We start from the raw sequence: 20,840 nt of genomic DNA, 5'->3' as shown, positions 1-20,840 counted from the left end.
CAAAAGAAGCCATTTAACAGTAAAGTCCGCTGCTCGGAAAGGTAGTAACCCACTCCAGCTCTTCGGATCAGTCTTTATCACACTTTTGTGTCCATTTACCTCCAGGTAGATCAGGCAGTGGTGTGCACTATCAAAAAGCTGAATATATGGAGAAGTAGACATAGGAAGCTGCTAGCAGAGGCAGGACGTGGACGTGGACAGGTCCATGTTAATGCCACCGACCTGTCACCGTCACTTCTGATACGTAAATGAGACACTGAAAGCATCACCAATAATACGCCTGTTCGTCATAATTTGCATTGATGATCTCAGTGAAACACTCACCACAGTCCTTATTCCTCCTCAGCAGTTAGGGTTGTATGGGGTTGGCGACACCAAAGTCCACTTCCGCAAAAAGTCAGCTGTCAGCCCAGGACGCGCTCCTTTTTCGGCTCAGACGAGGAGCGACGCCGCGGCGTGCTGCAGTTAGAGGGTACCGCCCGGCGGAGCGACGCCGCACCGAAAGTCGAACGGCCACGCTGGGGTTGAGTTACGTCAGCGGCAGGGAGGGTCACGTGACAGCAGCTGCTGAAGTATGGCGGAGCGGGACGAGACGGCGAATAGCGGGTGAGTTTCAGCTCTTATTAGTGTCTGTCCGAACAGCTGCAGGATGTTCCAATGTGGTTTCCCTGTGGGTCAGAACCGCGCTCACAGGTTCTGCCGTAAAGGTCCTCTTGTTGCGTGTTTCCTTGTGAAAACCGCAGCAAGTTAAAGCTGAGTCCAGGTGAGGAGCCCCTCAGGTTCCCCCTCTGTCAGTCACTGACCTGTTCACCACGGGCCAGAACCCTGAGTCCACCTCTGGCTTCACCGCACAGGTCCGGCCCGATCCAGTGCCTGCAGTCTGGCTGGGTCCGTGTTATCATCACAGACTAGTAATAGCTAACAAGAAAAGCAATTTATTTTTTATTTAAAATACAGAATATGAAAAGCTGATACTGTTTCTGTTTTGAATGTATATTTGGCTACTTCTGTTTATATTTCAAATAATAACGGAGATAAATTGGCCTGTGATCAGCCACACTACAGCTTGTGTATGCTTTGCCCCGTGACGTCACTGATGACGACGGGTAGTTGTGTTATTGACAGATATTTAAAACATTTTTAGTTTGATCTTTCATCCGAAAGATCAGAAGTGTAGCTGTATTTATTTGTTGTGTTCTTGCAGCTCAGACGTGGGACACCAACCTGAGGTGGTTGGCCTGCCTGTCCGTCTGAGAACAACAGGCTGATTGTTTGCAGGTCATTTGCTTTTTTTTTTTTAGTTTTGGCTTAAATCTCTGATCTTTGGAACCAACTTTTTTTTTTATCAATTCCACGCTGTGACCCCCGAGCTCCAGCATGCTGGAAAGTCCCCAGACTGTCGCTGAGCTCTTCCTGGATTGATGGAAGAGGTTGCTCTTGGGAGATGTTTCCATCTCACTCTTTATTCAGGGCAGCATATTGAACAACCCTAGGAGAACGGCTGCTGTGTTGGACCAGAGGACACTCCACACATAAACTGAATCAGAACTAGGGCCACAAACTATATCCAAAATGTATCACTGTCAACAACATTGAGGTAGTCCCTGTGCTACTATACATGTTAGACTCTCCATTGCCTTGCAGAAGTATTCACTCCCCTTGCCTTTTCCTTTTTTTTTTTTTTTCTATTGCACTCCAACCTGTAGTTCAAATGGTTTAAATCATATTTTATGTGATGGACCTGTAGAAAATAGTCTAAGTTTGTGCACTGACAACATAAATGTATATAAAATTAAAAAGCTTAAAATTGACAAGTTCAGCCACCTCCTCTGCTATGAGGCCCCTAAGACATTCTTGAAATGATTTCAATTTAAGTGTCTCGGCATAAACACACATTTTCTGAAAAACCTAAACTAAGCAAGAGGCATCACACCATGAAGACCCACGAGCTCTCCAAACAAGTCAGGGACAAAGTTGTTGAGAAGCACAAGTCAGGGTGGGGTTATAAAAAATGTCCAGATCTGATGTTACCCCTGAGCACCATCAGATCCATCATCTCCAGATGGAAAACACATGGTACCACTATAAACCTGTTGAGAAAGGGCTGCCCACTAGAACTCACAGGGCATTAATCAGGCAGCACAGAGACCAAAGGTCATCCTGAAGGAGCTGCAGAGCTCCACAGCAGAGACAGGAGGATCTGTACATAGAACCATAATAATAATAATAATAATAATAATAATAATAATAATAATAATTATTATTATTATTATTATTATACATTTTATTTGTATAGCCCTTTTCTAAAATCTCAGACACAAGAATCAGGTAAAATTACAAAAAGGACAGTTAAGTACATCAAACAATATGACAGAAGAAGAGAAAAAAGAAACCCTTACGTACATAGAAGTGAACAGCATAAAAAAGGATTTGAATGTGTAGGTCTGTACAGTCACAGGTGTGTTTGGGAAGAGAGTTTTAGAGAGCAGGAGCAGCTGTGGAGAAGACAATAAGCCGTAAACGCCATAGAGCTGGGCCTTATGGAAGAGTGGCCAGAAAGAAGCCCTTACTTAGCAATAAGAAGTCACATTCTGACTTTGCCAAAAGGCACGTGGGCGACTCCCCAAATGTATTCTGGTCAAATGAGACTAAAATTGAACTATTGCCACCAATCATAACACAGACTCCGACCACCCCATCTTCCTAAGAACATCAACCCCACAGTGAAGCATGGTGGAGGCAGCATCATGCTGAGGGGGAAGAATGTAATTTTCCTCCAGTAGCTGGATAGACTTCTTATCAAAAGACGTTTGCTTGATATGAAGCCAAAGTAGACACCGTTAACATTACCATGTTTAATAATTGCAGATCATATTGCTTTAGCAACACTGAACAATTATGATAGTTGTCATAATTATTTCATATTACAAGTCCTCCTTATATCATGCGGCCCTAATTTGCATGTTTCATGGTAAATGGCTTGCACTTGTATAGCGCTTTAACTAGTCCAACAAACCCAAACGCTTTACACTACAGCCATTCACACACCCATTCACACCCTGACGGTGGTGAGCTTTGTTAGTAGCCACAGCTGCCCTGGGGCAGACTGACAGAGGTGAGGCTGCCATACATCAGCGCCACCGGGCCCTCTGACCATAATTCGCCTGAGGTGTCTTGCACAAGGACACAACGGCTCAATTACAGGACAAACTCCTGCAACAGCGGCGCCAGAGTTAGGATGAGTAAGATTTTCAAGGCAAGGCAAGGCAAGGCAAATTTATTTATATAGCACAATTCAGTACAGAGACAATGCAAAGTGCTTTACATGATTAAAATATAGGAAAATAAAACAGAATAAAAGCAAGTAGGGATAGTATAGAAACAAAAAAGAACATTTGAAAACAGTAAAACATTTTAACTTGAACATTCAAAGGGAATTCTAAACAAATGTGTTTTTAATCTCGATTTAAAGGAACTCAGGCTTTCTGCACTTTTACAGTTTTCTGGAAGTTTGTTCCAGATAAGTGGAGCATAGGAACTAAATGCTGCTTCTCCTTGTTTAGTTCTGGTTCTAGGTATGCAGAGTAGGCTGGAGCCAGAAGACCTGAGTGGTCTGGATGGTTGATATACTGATAACAAGTCTGTGATGTATTTAGGTGCTAAGCCATTCAGGGATTTATAGACTAACAGAAGTATTTTAAAGTCTATTCTCTGAGATACAGGGAGCCAGTGTAAGGACTTTAGAACTGGGCTGATGTGCTCTACTTTCTTAGTATTAGTGAGGACGCGGGCAGCAGCGTTCTGGATCAGCTGCAGCTGTCTGATCCACTTTTTAGGCAGACCTGTGAAAACACCGTTGCAGTAATCTATTCGACTAAAAATAAACGCATGGATTAGTTTTTCTAGATCCTGCTGAGACATTAGTCCTTTAATCCTAGAAATGTTCTTCAGGTGATAGAAAGCTGACCTTGTAATTGTCTTTAGATGCTTTTGGAGGTTCAGGTCTGAGTCCATCACTACACCAAGGTTTCAGGCCTGATTAGAGGTTTTTAGCTGAAGTGACTGAAGCTGTGTGCTAACTTTTGATCTCTCCTCTATTGGTCCAAAGATTATTACTTCTGTTTTGTTTTTGTTCAACTGAAGAAAATTTTGACACATCCATGCATTGATTTCTTCTAGGCATTTAGTCAGTGATTGAACTGGTTTATAGTCACCTGGTGACATGGTGATGTAGAGCTGTGTGTCGTCTGCATAGTTATGGTAGCTGATGTTGTTATTTTTTATTATCTGAGCTAGAGGGAGCATGTAGATATTGAATAGGAGGGGACCCAGGATGGACCCTTGGGGAACCGAACATGTGATTTTTGTCGTCTCTGATGTAAAGTTACCTACTGATACAAAAAAGTCCCTGTCCTTTAAGTAGGATTTAAACCAGTTGAGAGCTGTACCAGAGAGGCCGACCCAGTTCTCCAGGCGTTCTAACAGAATGGAGTGATCAACAGTATCAAATGCTGCACTAAGGTCCAATAGAACCAGCACGGTGGTTCTTCCACAGTCTGTATTTATATGGATGTCATTAAACACCTTGATCAGGGCGGTCTCTGTACTGTGGTGAGCGCGGAAACCTGACTGGAATACGTCAAAGCGGCGTATCAACCATATAGAAGGAAATATTTCCAACCTTGTAATTTTGATGATTCGGGCTTTCAGGTAATGAAAACCAAAACTTCCCAGAAGAGTAGAATATTGTGAAAAAGTTATATATTGGAAACTCCTGGTGTTCCCCTCTGATGATCGGATTGACTCAAAACACATGCAAAGGTTTCCTGAGCCTCTAAACAGTCTCAGTTTGGGTCAGTAGGTGGCACAATTATGAGGAAGACTGCTGACTGGACTGATGTCCAGAGGACGGTCATCGACACCCTTCACAAGGAGAAGTAGACACAAAGGAACATTGCTGAAGAAACTGGTTTGCAGAGTTCTGGATCCAAACATATTCATAGAAAGTTAGGAGGAAGGAAAAAGTGCGGTAGGAAAAGGTGAACCAGCAACAGGGAGAACCGCAGCCTTGAGTGAATTGTCAAGCTTCACAAGGAGTGGACTGAGGCTGGAGTCCTGAACACCTCAGCAGAACCACAGCATCTCCATGCTACGTAGTATTGATGCAGGAATTCATGCAAAAGGAGCCCAAATCAAGGATTAACTTCACATAAATGAACAGAGTGTTCAGAAGCCAGACATTTCTGCTTAAAACATATTTTTTTTGTTGATCTTATGTAATATTCTAATTATCTGAGACACTGTATTTCAGGTTTTCATTTTCTGTAAGTCAGAATCATCAAAATTGCTAGAAATAAAGGCTTGAAATATTTCAGTCTGTGTTGTAAATCTATATAATATGAGTTTCCCTTTATAAGATGAAATGAGAAAGAAAAATATTGAACTTTTCACAACTTTATATTTATTAAAATGTACCTGTGTGTACGCAGCAGGACACACGCTATCAGAAATGTGAGCTCTGTTCCTAAATCATATAAAGTCATTTAGAGTGGAAATAAGATCTTAACTGATGTGGATCAGCGTAGCATTCAGTGATCACTGCCCTTCTCCTCTCTTGCTCCTCTGCAGGATTGTGCAGAGGCTCTTATCTGTTGCTGGGGTTCCCAGTCTGGCCAGCAGCGTTTGGGGCTACGTGGATAACACCATAAGGTAATTCCTGGTTAATGGCCATCCAGTGTTTTCACCACCCACCAGTTTTCCTTATTGTACCCTTAGATGTTTTAGTTAACCGCAGTCTGCAACGATCTGTGAGCAACAGTACATCAGAAGTTGGACCATCTCCTTCTATGTGAGGATGGAAGTTGGTTATAAAATAAATCAGGCTTCTATATCTGACACAACAGGATATTCAGTTGGAAAGGATGGTTTGTCTAATGTTTGGCACTGCACTCTGTTTTCTGTCAGTAAGAGAGTGGTTAATGTCAAAAAGCTCCTAAACACAGTCAGAACACCAAGTGGCAAACTCTGAAATCATGGAGAATGGTCCTGTTCGCTGTGGCAAAATAATAAAAGTAATAAATAACTCACAAAACAAAACTCTTTTATTTACCAACTGAACAACCTGGCATCTTAAGGTGTATGCTCACTGTTTGCAGCTTCAATAGCCCTAACTCTTCTGGCAGGGCTTCACAGGGTTTAGGAGTGTGTTTATGGAAAGCTGGGACTATTCCTCCAGGACATCATGTGTGAGGTCAGACATTGATGTTGGACAGGAAGGTCTGGCTCATTGTCTCCATTCTAGTTCATCCCACAGATGTTCTGTTAGGATGAGATAATTCAGGGTCTTCCACACCAACTGCCTTCTCCATGTCTTCATGGATGTTGCTTTGTGTGCTGGTGAGCAGTCATGGTGATACTGTTAGGGATTATGAGATTACAGAGACTGGTCTGAGAAAGGCAGTTAGCATGGAAACTGCAGATAAAGAACAGACACTTTAGACAGAGTCTGACATACTTAGATTTGGACAGAATGATTGATCAGGGGAAGACGTGTCAGCTAGGACCCGTCTGGATTACAGCATGATCTTCTCCACCAATGTGATGAACTGAGCACTGATATCATACTGGGCACGCCCTGAATGGGTGGACACAATGGGTTCTACTTAATGTCTGTGTGAGGAATGAACGGGACTCTCTGGCGTCCGGAAATCTACCCGTCTCGTTGTTGTGTATGAAAGTCCAGTACTGAAGCTGTAAACATCCCTCTGCCTTTTAGATTAAATATGGTAAAATATAGTTTTGGTTTCAAGAGTCTTTTTATTACTGTGGAAGTCTACAATACACCACGTTATTCAGCAAAACAACCTGGGGAGACCACGGCAGGTAGATTTCTTTAACAATACAGGGAGGACAAATTCAGCTTATAAAGTGTGTTTGCATGCTGCATAGAGAGTTCCTTTCAGTGGCATTAACAGGCCGAACCCAACTCCTGAAAAAAACCCAGCACCGTAATGGTCCCTCCACCAAACTTTACCTCTGACACTCTACAGTGAGAAGTTCTACCAAAGCCAGACTCATCTCCTGGTTTGTCAGTCAGAGGCTCATCGCTCCAGAGAACGTTCCTCCACTTCTCTAGAGTCCAGTGGCCTCCTGCTGTCCATCACTGCATCTGATGCTTGGCTTTGTCCCTGGTGATGTAAGGCTTGGATGCAGCTGCTCAGCCATAGAAACCCATTCCATGAAGCGCTCTATAAACTCTTCTTGAGTCTGTAGATGTTGACTCAGCAGAAAGTTGGTGACCTCTGCTCATCCTGTGATTCAGCATCTGATGATAATCAGGATTTTAGGTGGCCGGCCACTTCATGACAGAGTTGCTCTGGTTTCCAGTCAAATCCATTTAGTTATAATCCCTCTAACAGTTGATTGGAATATTTCATACAATAATAATATAAAGTGAAGTTAAAAATTTGCTGTTTAATCCTGAGTGATTTTAATAATGAGAACATTTGACAACTGGACTAATTAGAACGCTGGCCTCCCATCATGGTACCATGCTGGAACCTGTAGAGCTCCTGAGAGCGATCTGTCCATTCACAGATCATAGCAGCGGTTCATCTCCAGGGTTTCCCCCACCGGATTATAAGAGTCGTATGTTTATTTACGAAAGCCTCAACGTATGAGAGCAGCATAAAACAGTAAAGTTCAGGTCTGGAAGAAATAAGCTAACTCACTAGCACACACTACGTCTGTGCTGCGCCAGTCCTTCGAACTGCATGATGCAGTGCAGGTTCGGTGAGGAAAGAGCCCAGAAACCATCCATCATCTCATAAGGAGCATGCCCCAACATTGTCAGGCATGTATACAAGGATGTGGGGCCCCTACAAACTACTGAGGACCGTTACATTTCAGTAAACTGGACCAGCCTGCCACATCAGTTTTTCAAACTGTGGGTTGATAGTCTCCGTTTTCAGCAAATGATGTGGCATCCTTTAGTTCCTCACACACCCGTTCCCTGTGGGTATTCAGCAGAATTCATTTTCCCATTAAGATCCAACTGATTGAACTGTCAAACGTCCGTTTCCACAGCAACCACGCCCGGCTGCAGATGGAGCAACAGGGAGACGTTTATTTCCCCTGTAGTTTTGAAACAAGGTTCCAGACCAGTCTGAGTAATGGTGATGGTGTGCCGCTGTTAGATGCAGATGAAATGCTGGGAACAGAGAGAGAGAGAGAGACTACCAGCAGGTAGTGGTTTAGTTAACGGCCAGGAATTTCTGCCAGACAACTCAATGAACAGTTCTGTAGAAGATTTGATGCTTTTTAACATTATTTCTAGATATAAATCTGAAAGGAATCAACTATGTTTTTTCTGTACTTGTTTGCTTCTTTAGGGAAAAAGCTCAAACATTTTCATTGTACAAACATTTGAAATTCAAATACTCAATTTTTGCTTATCCAACACAAAACTTTATCCATTGTTTTTAAGGCAATACTGGAGGTTTTTTTCCACTGTTCTTGTTTTTCAGGTGGAAACCTTTTCAACTCACCAGATCTCTCCGGTACAGACGGATCTGGTTTAGACAAACTGTCAAGGACAAATCACGAAAAGCAGAAAACATTACCTGGATGATGAGAGTTAGCAGATGCTTAATGAACTACAAAATAATACTGCTGCTATTAGCATTAATATTGATTTCAAAAATAACATTTTGAGTCGAAGTAAATCATTCAGAAATATGGATTTTTACAAATATTTTGGATTTTCAATTTCGTTTAATTCCAAAATACTTTCTTAATTCTTAAGGGAAATTATTTTTTCTGACACAAATAAACTTTGTAGATCTTAAACGTCTGCCATTAGTTTTTTATCCATTTTAAGTGTTTAACAATGGCTCATTATTTTGTGATAGTGCAGTTAATGATTGTTCATTTTAAAAAGACACAATCATCAGGGCAAAACTGATCATTTTCTTCCTCAAAGACAAAATAAAAGAAAACTAGGAAATTCAGATAAATACTAGTGTTGCGGCGATGCCATTTTTTGGCCCCGATACCGATACCCGATACCTGGCTGTGCAGTATCGGCCGATACCGATACCATTATTTTGAAATTTATATGTGTGTGTGTATATATGAAGAACAGCATACTACATGGATGTAAAATAATTGCTATCATGGCTTTGTCAAGGTGCTACCTTATTAAAGCAGGAAAAAAGACTAATACAAAGTGAATCAGTAGAACTAGTGAGTGTCGGGAGAGAGAAGGCTGCGTTCAAGTGACATACAAACATCAAAATGGTATCTGTGACCTATTTGTTGGTACTCGCCGATACCGATACCACCATTTTAGTGCTGGATCGGCGCCCCGGCCGATACTGGTATCGGTATCGGTGCAACACTAATAAATACCGCATTAATTCATACTGGTTCCCTCATTTGTTCAACTTAACTGATGCATTGTAAATAAATACTATGTAGTTTGCTCTTAAAACACATCTCTGAACGCGTCTAATTCTGCAAATGAGCCTGCTGTGAAGAAACAGAGCTGTTGTCAACCTTAAGGGGGCGCTGCAGCTGCTGACTGACAGGAAACGATGAAAACGATTCTTTTCAGCTCAGAGTAAGGAATCATATTGGTTGTTTCCAGTCAGCTGGCTCTAAACTTTAGAGCGAGTTCATGTTGTAAAAGAAACATCCAGAACAGTAGAAACTTCAGCTAAATGGGCAGAAGTAGGTGTCGGTGTTTAAGAGCGGAGAAATTAGCTGAAGGAACATTAGCCAAACTGAACCCATCATTAACATCTGAAGAAGCTTCCAGTAGCCTGATGGACTGTTGTTGACTATGGATGATTGGCCCAAGAGATGATGCTGGGACATTTGTTTGATACCTTCCCAATGAAACACGACCATGACATGGCCCGACTGGATCGCAGTCTTGTTTTAAAAATTGCTGCTCAAAATAAAACATCTCTGAGGTAAACGACTGAGCAATTACGTTGTTGTGGTGTTCTCCATCACCGTGGGAATCACACGATTTTAGGTCCTGGTAAAAAGCAGCTAGCTGAGTTTTGCTTGTGAGTGCGGTTCCCCCTTTTTCTCCTTACACTGACTGTAAACATCCAACTAACCCTTATGATCACCTCAGTAGTTGCATGTGATGAGGTAAAACAGGTTGATCCTAGCAGGTTGTAATTAAAAAGGCTTCCATGGATACATCCGGTGGTCCAAACTACAATAAACTGATGGAGACAGGAAACCCCGTGTTACAAGACTAGACAGAACCTTCTTTAGTTTTTTCTTCTTAAAGGGTTTTTATTTTGCCATCTTCATACATCATAACAAAGGAAATTTACCACTTCTGCTTTTTAGAAATCCTTTTTTGTTCAGAAACACATGTTGTTGCTTCTCCTTTCTTATAAACTGAATACTGAACAGAGTTCTGCTCCAGTGCTGATCTCCTGTCTTTTAAACCCATCTGCGTCAGAACCAGACAAACAACATACTGTTAGGCCCTCAGGCTTGGTTGATTCTAATTATTTATTAGAAGACTTAGAAATAACAATCCTAACTAATAATTGATTAGTATATATATATATATATATATATATATATATATATATATATATATATATATATATATATATATATATATATATATATATATATATATATATATATGTATGTATGTATGTATGTATGTATGTATGTATATATATATATATGTATATAAATGTGTGTGTGTGTGTGTGTGTGTGTATGTATGTATATGTGTATGTATGTATGTATGTATATATATATATATATATATATATATGTATATAAATGTGTGTGTGTGTGTGTGTGTATGTATGTATATGTGTATGTATGTATGTATGTATATATATATATGTGTGTATGTATGTATATGTGTATGTATGTATGTATGTATGTATGTGTATATATATATATATATATATATATATATATATATATATATATATATATATGTATGTATGTATGTATGTATGTATGTATGTATGTATGTATGTATATATATATATATGTATATAAATGTGTGTGTGTGTGTGTGTGTATGTATGTATATGTGTATGTATGTATGTATGTATATATATATATATATATATGTATATAAATGTGTGTGTGTGTGTGTGTGTATGTATGTATATGTGTATGTATGTATGTATGTATATATATATATGTGTGTATGTATGTATATGTGTATGTATGTATGTATGTATGTATGTGTATATATATATATATATATATATATATATATATATATATATATATATATATATATATATATATGTATATATATGTATATATGTATATGTATTTATATGTGTGTGTGTGTGTGTTTATTGAGTCATACAGTCATACAAATAACTCAATAAATTCTCCACCTACACTAAAACTACTCTCTACACTACCGGCTAAGGCAAAGCTACTGATCAAACAGTAAATTGGAAAATGAATCAAATAATGTGCTATTAAGAAAACTAGACATTGAGGAATAATCACAGCCTCAGGATCAGATGATAATATGAAGCAAAATGAGGAACATCAATGCAGCAATGTCATCTCAACACCTTGACTCCAACCCACAAGGTCGCTCAGAGTGGTGCGTTTGTGTGTCCAGGCTGAGCGGGAGGATGACCAGAGTAAGCTATGAGCGGCTAACTGGCGAGTTAGCAATGGTGGCTCAGCCATAAACCAGTTTAAGCTCAAAACAACATAGTGTGATCACCAATATGCCAACACATTCTCACTCCCTACTCGTCACACAATGACGCTGGGTCAGCTTCCCTTAGACTCTTAGAGTCACATGTTGAGACATGGGGTACCCCTTATCGTCATTATTTGACGCACAGGGTGCTCTCATTGAATATTATAGCAACCCACCCTACATTAAACATTTAAGCAAAACAACTATTCTATGCATTTTGATGACATTTCTAGTGAGATGCATATTATTTTGATAATCTTCGTTCAGGGAAGGTAGACAATCTTTCATTCATTAGTTTCACCAAAGATTTTAATGCGTTCTGTCTCAGAAAGACAGGAGGAAGTGATGTTTCCTACCTACGTCACAGAGTTGCTCCGAGATTCCGGTCCACAAAACAACGTTTAAAGTCTGGTTCACACGGCAGAATTTTTAAAATAGCCGGCCGATTCTCAAATCGTGAGAGACACCACATGTAACGATTAAAAAAAAAAAATCATAGATAAAACATATTTGTTCGCACAGTGTGAGTTGACCGGTCAGACGGCAAGCTCAACACATCACACACAAACAAATTTTGGGAAATCTTGCGAATCCTCACCAGGTCAATCGTGAGTAGGCCGGGGCAAAAGCTGGGGGCGTTCAATTTACTCTGTATCCATCCGCTGTATTTATAGAGGGACAGGATCTACGATTCTTTAAATTTTGATGACATTTCTAGCAAAACTATGCATACTATTTTCTTATTATTCATTGAGGAAGTGTAGATAACATTTCGTTTAGTACTTTTCCTAACCCTGACCCGTTTGTTAATGCTGTTTCAATGGAGGCTGCTATCTTTTGTCTTCAAAACCTTTATTGAAAATTCTAAGAAAAACAGTCTGTTCACAAGACATCAAGAACATTAATCATAACACAAAGTAACTCAGTATTTATAGGGCAAGGGCATGCATCTTCTTTCTTATGCCATTATATACCCTGTTGCATGTAAACCAGAGGTTCTGATAAACAAAATATGATGTACAGCATCATCTGGCAAGTCAGTATCTAAGTTACATAATTTTTTAAAGGAATAAAGGTCACATAACTTGATACATTTATAGCCATGGGGTAGCCAAGGGCTCTGTTTACTATCATGTCCTGTGAATTAAACATCGCTCTATCACTCATGCTGTCCATGATGGGACAATCGTACCATTACAGTTTCCCTGACACAAAGCAGACTTTAGGTCATTTCATTATAGCGTCTACAAGACAGAGCAGACTGGACTTCTTGAAGAAGCTTAGTGTTTGTAACAAGGTCCTGGAGATCTTTTCTTGTGTGCAGTGTGTTATCTCTTCTGCCATTATCTGTTGGGGCAACTTCAGATGAAATTGACTTGAAGCATCAAAGCAGCTGACTTGAGGAAAGCTTGTTGAGCTTCTTCAACAAAGAAAGCCGGCTGTGTTCCGGGGACGTCTATAGAACGCCTGGGAAGGGTTTTCCAAGCAAGTATTCTTCATAAAATGCAGAACATTATGGACATTATGGGCATCCTCTTCATCAGATTATCATACAGCTACTTCAGTGAGAAGCTTCTCCAGATCCACTGTAAGACAGACCGCTACAGGAGATTCTTCCTGCATGCAGCCCTCCACAGGGCATTGAAGAAAATCCAATAACATGAATTATACCAACATTTAATTTCCCCTTTGGGATTAAGAAGGTATTTTTAATAAATGTAATTAAAATTTAAAGAAGTAAAAACACATTACAGTGATAAAGTTAACTTTAATGCAATTTGTGATTAAAATTAGTCCTTAGTTCCAAAAGTCCCTGCAAAAGTGTTGCAGGGACCCAGCAGGGTTCCTCCCAGGCTTGAGAGGCCCCAGCAGAACTCGTGCAGCTCATTTCACTAACGCTGACATTGGGTCAAGAAAAGATTGCATCAGTTACTCCACACACAGTAAAGTTCTCCTCTGTTTGTAGATGGTGCTGGATCCCTGACTGGCTGCCATCATGGTGTCCCACCTCTCAGAGCCAGCTAAAGGCTGCAGAGGACAAGATGCTGCGCTGTAAGGATAAGATCCGTCTTTTTTTCCCCCTTTAACCAATCTGTGCCCCACAACGACGTATTAGAACCATTGTAGATAAAAGAAAAAAAAGAGTACATTTCTGCCAATCTCAGAAATGTTTAGATTAAATGCACATATTTTCAAGGAAAAACTTGGAAAGGTTGCAAATTTGTGATTAAAGGCAGATATTTTCATCATTTATACTAAGATTTTCTGACATTAAGTCAGAAATTTGCAAGAACAAAACTCTTAAATTTAGCAGAAAAAACTCCAAAACTTGCTGAGATTTTAAAAGCCGATATTTCCAACAGAAAATGCCAGAAGCCCTCTATGATTTATGTGTCAGATTAATGAGGTACGCTTCTGGATATTTCCCAAAGTGTGCGGTAGCTACATGCGCTTTCTTTTCCTTTAAGGTTGACTTTTCCCGGGTGCAGAGCGGCCATGAGCGCCTTAGATGAGCTCATGCGCCTACACTTTCTCATCATTTGTGAGGAAAAAGCTTCAACATGGCTGCATCACATAGATGTTTATTATGCTGCAGTAACTAATGCTCAAGAGTTACAAGCACATCTGATTTTTCTGGCAGACAGTCTTTTAACTAACGCTAATAACATGGTCCTCCGTACACGGTCTGTTGACGGAAGTCAGACCAGCCCTCTCTGGGTTTTTGTACGTCACGCATACACCATGAAATACGGTAGCAGCGCTGGCCTGGACCTTTCACATAAATGTGATATGTTTAATGTTTATTTACTTATCCCTCTGTTCTAAAGAAATATTTTGTATGTCCTCCTCTGAATATGGATATATAAGAATTATTGTTTTTTTATATTTAAATTATTGCCCCTTAAACTCTCTGATTTAATTTTGAAATTCCACTTCACATCTTGATGAACTTTGGTGAGTAGCATCTGGAGGTGTTCTATTCACTGGAAACACAGTTTTGGTTTAATAACCATGGAAACTGAGGTAAAATAAATGGGCATTCTTATATAAGGAGTATCCAGTTAACCACGTAAAACGGTGTCCTGCAGCTTTTAGATGCTTCTCTGCCTCAACAGCCCTGACTCCAACATGAGCTCATTAGCAGAGCGCTGCAGAGCGCGCTCCATGCTAGGGAGCTAGTTTAGCCATGTGAGTTAAGGCGTGTAGGGCAGGGGACACAGCTAAAAGTAGCAGAACGCCAACCCTCGAGGATTTTAAGGTTGAGACCATTGCTGAACAGTCGCTGTATTTTAGAGGAAATGGGATTTTTAAGTCAAAGAATGTGACATCTCACTGCCCAGTCTGAATATAATTAACAAAAAGGCAAAAAAAAACAACTGCCATAGCAACACAGACCCCCCCCCCCCCCCCAAACCTCTTCAGGATGTCCCATAGTATCACAGGTATTCTCTGGCTTCAGATTTGAAATGTTGAGTCTCTGTGCTCCTGTCATCTTGCGCTATTTAATCATATAACAACTTCATTAAACACCATTTAATCCCTCCTACACTGAGGAACTGACAGCAGCTCTGCCCTCTGTTCTGGTTAGTTGTTCACCAAAAACATGAGCTGAGGGAGCGCTGCATTCTCTTGCACATTTGATGTATTGTTTACTCAGTTAAAGTGTAGTTCAGATGAGAGATGGATGTCAGTGCTTTTTCTATGGATGTGTCAGTGTTGTTCATTCTAATCGTTTCTCCTGCTCTCTCTCATGGCTCCTTCTGTCCTTGTCAGGTATCAGCGCTCCATTCACCAAACAGTTCGTCCCCGTCTCCAGCGGCAACATGTTGTGGACGCTGTTTTTTTCCAGTGATGGTGTTAAAGATAAAACCCCTGTGGTTCTGCTGCACGGCTTTGGAGGTGGCGTTGGTCTTTGGGCTCAGAACCTGGAAGCTCTCTCACAGAACCGGCCAGTCTACGCTCTGGACCTGCTGGGCTTTGGCCAGAGCACCAGGCCTGTGTTCTCCACCGACCCTCAGGAAGCAGAAGCCCAGTTTGTGGAGTCTATCGAACAGTGGAGGGCCAAAGTGGGTCTGGAGTCCATGATACTCCTCGGTCACAACCTGGGAGGATTCCTGGCTGTGGCCTATTCTATTAAATATTCAGACAGGTGAGCCCAGAGTAGAGGTTCGGTTCTTTTATATTTTTACATTCTTAGTCCACCTTCTAAAAAGTTTAATACTTTTCCAAATGTTGTCGTATTATCACCCCAAAGGTTGATGTATTTTACTGTGGCAGACCAACACCATGTTGTGCAACAATAGCTTTGGTTTGGCTATAAAGAACTATTAATAAACGCCAAAGGCAATTATTACCACAGTTAGTTAGGCTGAAAACGTCCCGAGACTAAACCTTTGAAACAATCATTTAAAGCATTGAAGGGTTTCTTCATAACTTCAACAAGCATATTTTGCAATAAAACAAAAATCTCTATTTTCCCAGAAATTGGCTGTTACTGTAGCTTAATATTGGGTTTTAAGGTGCTAGCAGAATGCCACCTCTCTGCTTTTATTTTCACCACAAGGATGCCTCGAGTCCATTTCAAACACCTCAAACATTAACTGAACATTTTCTCCCAATGCAGGGTGAAACACGTCATACTGGTGGAGCCGTGGGGTTTTCCAGAGTTTCAGGAGACAGTGGAAGCAGACCGACCCATTCCTGTGTGGATCAAAGCCCTCGGAGCTATGTTCAGTCCCTTCAACCCTTTGGCTGGCCTCAGACTGGTTGGACCCCTTGGTAAGAGTGCAGCATGAGGCGGTGACTGATGCACATAAGGTTACACCCAACTATCCTTGAGGGAACAGTGATACCTACACTTGCATTTACAGTAGAATAAACTACGAGATATGGGGATGGTAGCAGGAATGTCATAGTTGAGGTTCTTGAAGAACTACAGAAGAACAGATGATTTAGCAGCAGCCTTCTGTCTTAATGACTAACTGCCTACATTTGGGACATGAGTATCTGTGTCCCCTGCAGGTCTCACTCTGGTGCAGACCCTGAGGCCTGACTTCAAGAAGAAGTTCTCCTCCATGTTCTCGGACAACACTGTGTCAGAGTACATCTACCACCTGAACGTCCAGTCTCCCAGGTCTGCCTCTTTCTGCTTCTCTCTTCCTCTTCCAGTCTTAACACCGCTCACACCTCCTCATATCACCAATCTGACACTTTGTATGACCACAGTGGCGAAACTGCTTTTAAGAGCATGACAGATTCCTGCGGCTGGGCAAAGAGGCCGATGCTGCAGAGGTTGGACCAGCTGCCCCCTACCATCCCCATCTCCATCATCTACGGCTCTCGCTCCAGCATAGACAGCGACTCGGCCAGCTCCATCAAAGAGATGAGAACGAACTCTCATGTGGAAATCATTGTGAGTTAATGCTGTTTGTGAACTGCTGCCCAGGGTTTTCAGTTTGCCCCAGTATAATGAGCAGATGGGGGCTGATTAGTGCTATTATGGTATAATAACCTAAAGCATTCCATCATTCCCCTTCCAAGTCCCTCAAATAAAGACGATGTACAGAGTAATGCGTTGCTGGTCACTGCTGGTCACCTGATGCAAAGAAAGGTTGTTTATCTTTCAATTCACAAGAAAGGGAAAACCCACAGACAGTCATGGTCTTGAAACTAAATGAGTTCCATGCATTGAGTTAAGGCTGTGTTAGCACTACAAATGGAAAGCTCTGTGCATCATGTCAGATGTCCCGATATTACCCTGCTAATATCAGTTCGTTAGACTCACAGTGTTTCTCCACACAGAGAACATTATTCTGCAAAATAAACACATTTACTTGAAAAAAAAAAACAGTACCAGTCATTATGTTATACTAATATAGCATTATTGATGTTAAGTCATGTTTTACTTTTACTGCCACCATCCGGCAGTAAAAACTGTAAAAACAGTAAAAGTTTTCCGCTTGGAATTACATTGTGTTGTTTAAGTGTTCCCTATATTTATTTTTTTGAGCAGTATATATATATATATATATATACTAATATATATATATATATATATACTAATATACTTTTAAGAGTATATTAGTATATATATATATACTAATATATATATATATATATATATATATATACTAATATACTTTTAAGAGTATATTAGTATATATATATATACTAATATACTTTTAAGAGTATATTAGTATACTCAATATATATATATATATATATATATATATATATATATATATATATATATACTAATATACTTTTAAGAGTATATTAGTATACTCACTGTATATATATATATATATATATATATATATATATATATATATATATATATATATATATATATATGGAGAGAGAGATCTATCTATCGATTGATAGATAGATATTTTTCTTCCTAATCTATTACTACACTGCATTATGAGTGGAATTTAAGATTTAGGCAAGATTAATGAGGTTTCCCAAAGTGTGCGGTAGCTACATGCGCTTTCTTTTCCTTTAAGGTTGGCTTTTCCCGGATGCAGAGCGGGCATGAGCGCCTCGGATGATCTCTGCCTACACTTTCTCATCATTTGTGAGGAAGGAGCTTCAACATGGCTGCATCAAGTAGATGTTATTATGCTGCAGTAACTAATGCTCAAGAGTTACAAGCACATCTGATTTTCTGGCAGACAAGCGCCTCAGTTTGCCGGTCTTTTAGCTAACGCTAATAACATTAGCTAGAGGATGGACCCTTGAGGAACCCCACATGTGATTTTTGTTGTGTCTGATGTAAAGTTACGCACTGACACAAAATAATCCCTGTCCTTTAAGTAGGATTTAAACCAGTGGAGAGCTGTACCAGAGAGGCCGACCCAGTTCTCCAGTCATTCTAACAGAATGGAGTGATCGACAGTATCAAATGCTGCACTGAGGTCCAATAGAACCAGCACGGTGGTTCTTCCACAGTCTGTATTTATATGGATGTCATTAAACACCTTGATAAGGGCGGTCTCTTATCATGGTGATGAGAGACCGCTATGATATGTTGTTATGAATGACCAGGCGTCAAAGCACCTGGTCATTCATAACAAGGTGTTTAATTGTTGAAACACAGCTTTTTCAATAATCTTACTGATAAAGGGGAGGTTTGAGATGGGCCTGTAGTTCTGGAGTAGAAGTTTGCCCAAATTGGTCTTTTGCAACAGTGGTTGGATAATTGCTGTTTTTAGGAACTGGGGGAAAACACCTGATGAAGGGACGTGTTTATTATCTGAGTCAAATCAGACGTGACAGGCAAAACTTTCCAAAAGAAAGCTGTGGGGAGAACATCGAGACTGCAGAAGGAGGAACTTAGCTGATTTCTTCTAAGCTTCTGTGGTTTATCTGGCTGAATTGAGACATTTTGTCAAGATGGGTTCTAGTTGGAGACGGCTTTGGTTCTGAACTTGATATGGATGTACAGACTGTCCCTCTAATCTTTCTGATTTTCTCAGTAAAGAAGTTAGCATATGGGGGCTTATAGGGTTTCTCAACGCTTGCTTTCTGACCAGCCTCTATCTCTGCTTCGCTCATGTTCCTGCAGACCATCCGAGGAGCTGGACACTACGTTTACGCCGACCAGCCAGACGATTTCAACCATAAAGTCCTGCAAGTGTGTGAAAAAGTGGACTGAGAGCAGGGACGGCCGGGATCTTACACTGTGGAGCTAAAGGAGATCATAACTTCCCAACGATCTGCTGTGGGACCTCCGAAAGAAAATGAAGTGTTTGTAGATGACAGCAGGATCATGGTTGGGTGACTCAGCCATGAGGACATGGCTAGGATCATCAGACCAGTGATTCATTGGTATTCTTAGAAACCCAGATAAATACAGATCCAGAGCTGATGCCATTCATCAGATTGGGGATATTTAGCAGTATTCCTAGAATGAGTCAAATGTCTCAGTGGGCCAGCATTGTGTGGTTCTTTTGGATTACGTCTGTAAGACACATGCAAAAGTCTTACTTAACGTTCCTGGTCAGAGAGCTGGAGGATGTGTTCCAGACAGTGTGTAGCACCATCTGACGGGTCCCTGAGTCCACCTTCATTATCACACCCAAACTTCTAAAGTTAAAGAGTGTAAAAATAATATGATGCGCTTTAATTTTGTCAAAATGTCATTTATGGCTATTATTCTAACCCAGCAGCACTTTACCTGCACAGATACAGGTGGGATGTGTTCTGTCTAACCCACAACATGAGTGAAGGAGTTACTTCCACCATAACACGGTTCCTCTGTGCTCAGAGGAACCGTGTTCCATTGCTCTGACTGATGTTTCTGTGCTGGGCCTCAGATTTACTCCCAACAGTGCATTTACACCAGTGGCCTCTTCTTCCTCCTAATTAAGCTCTGAGGATCCAGACAAGCTGTTGTTCATGGGATGGACATGTTTCTAAGCTGAAAGAGTTTTTCTATTTTTATTGTGTAAATGTTTTATTCTGTTCTGAAGGAACAGAATCATGTAGATATAAAAGATTTGCAAAAGTTAACTGTTGAATATTTGGACTGAAAGAGAAGGACTGCATATGTGTGATGTGATGGGTGTGGTTTTCTGAAAACAGCTCTCATATTTATCTTTCTGAGAAGGAAAAGAAGCATATTTTTTAATTATTGGCTTTTGTATGTTTGGAATGAATCTATTTAAAACAGTTTAATCTTCTTCTGTTTTCTGTAACCCCCAGTCGGTCGAGGCAGATGACCGTTCATACTGAGCCCGGTTCTGCTGGAGGTTTTCCTTCCCGTTAATGGGGAGTTTTTCTTCCCACTGTCGCTTCATGCTTGCTCAGTATGAGGGATTGCTGCAAAGCCATGGACAATGCAGACGACTCTCCCTGTGGCTCTACGCTTCTCCAGGAGTGAATGCTGCTTGTCGGGACTTTGAAGCAATCAACTGGTTTCCTTTATATAGGAATTTTTTTACCAATCTGTATAATATGATTGATTTGACTTGTAAAGTGCCTTGAGAGGACATGTTTCATGAATTGGCGCTATATAAATAAAATTGAATTGAATTGAATTGAATAGTTGTCTTAATAAGGGGTTTCCCTCCCCAGATCGGAGAGGTACTGAACAGTGCATTAAATCCAAATT

The 20,840-nt window shown here is 40.5% G+C and overlaps 2 protein-coding genes across 3 annotated transcripts in view; one reads left to right on the top strand and one right to left on the bottom strand.

The window, feature by feature from the left end:
- The window catches only part of ano10a (anoctamin 10a), a 41,450-nt gene extending 41,006 nt beyond the window's left edge, over positions 1 to 444 (bottom strand). For both annotated transcript variants that reach the window (XM_036128958.1, XM_012881882.3), the window contains exon 1: positions 325 to 444. The gene's annotated coding sequence lies outside the window, so the exon portion shown is untranslated. The remainder of the gene's footprint in view (positions 1 to 324) is intronic.
- Positions 445 to 497: 53 nt separating this feature from the next.
- Positions 498 to 20,466, top strand: abhd5a (abhydrolase domain containing 5a). The gene is made up of 8 exons (XM_012881885.3): positions 498 to 606; positions 5,629 to 5,709; positions 13,692 to 13,777; positions 15,500 to 15,875; positions 16,350 to 16,504; positions 16,748 to 16,859; positions 16,952 to 17,138; positions 19,293 to 20,466. Exons 1-8 carry the CDS (start codon positions 575 to 577, stop codon positions 19,380 to 19,382), a joined length of 1,119 nt encoding a protein of 372 aa, XP_012737339.2. The 5' UTR covers positions 498 to 574; the 3' UTR covers positions 19,383 to 20,466.
- The last annotated feature ends 374 nt before the right edge of the window (positions 20,467 to 20,840 follow it).

This window comes from Fundulus heteroclitus, chromosome 3, assembly GCF_011125445.2.
Source record: "Fundulus heteroclitus isolate FHET01 chromosome 3, MU-UCD_Fhet_4.1, whole genome shotgun sequence".
NCBI lineage: Eukaryota > Metazoa > Chordata > Actinopteri > Cyprinodontiformes > Fundulidae > Fundulus > Fundulus heteroclitus.
This window is presented reverse-complemented; position numbering and strand designations above follow the sequence as displayed.

Bases quoted from the DNA above. Each gene is read 5' to 3' on its own strand.
- abhd5a (XM_012881885.3), top strand. From the start codon at position 575: ATGGCGGAGCGGGACGAGACGGCGAATAGCGG. The intron at 13,778-15,499 runs GTAAGGATAAGA...TGTCCTTGTCAG, and splicing joins AGAGGACAAGATGCTGCGCT to GTATCAGCGCTCCATTCACC. The intron at 17,139-19,292 runs GTGAGTTAATGC...ATGTTCCTGCAG, and splicing joins ACTCTCATGTGGAAATCATT to ACCATCCGAGGAGCTGGACA.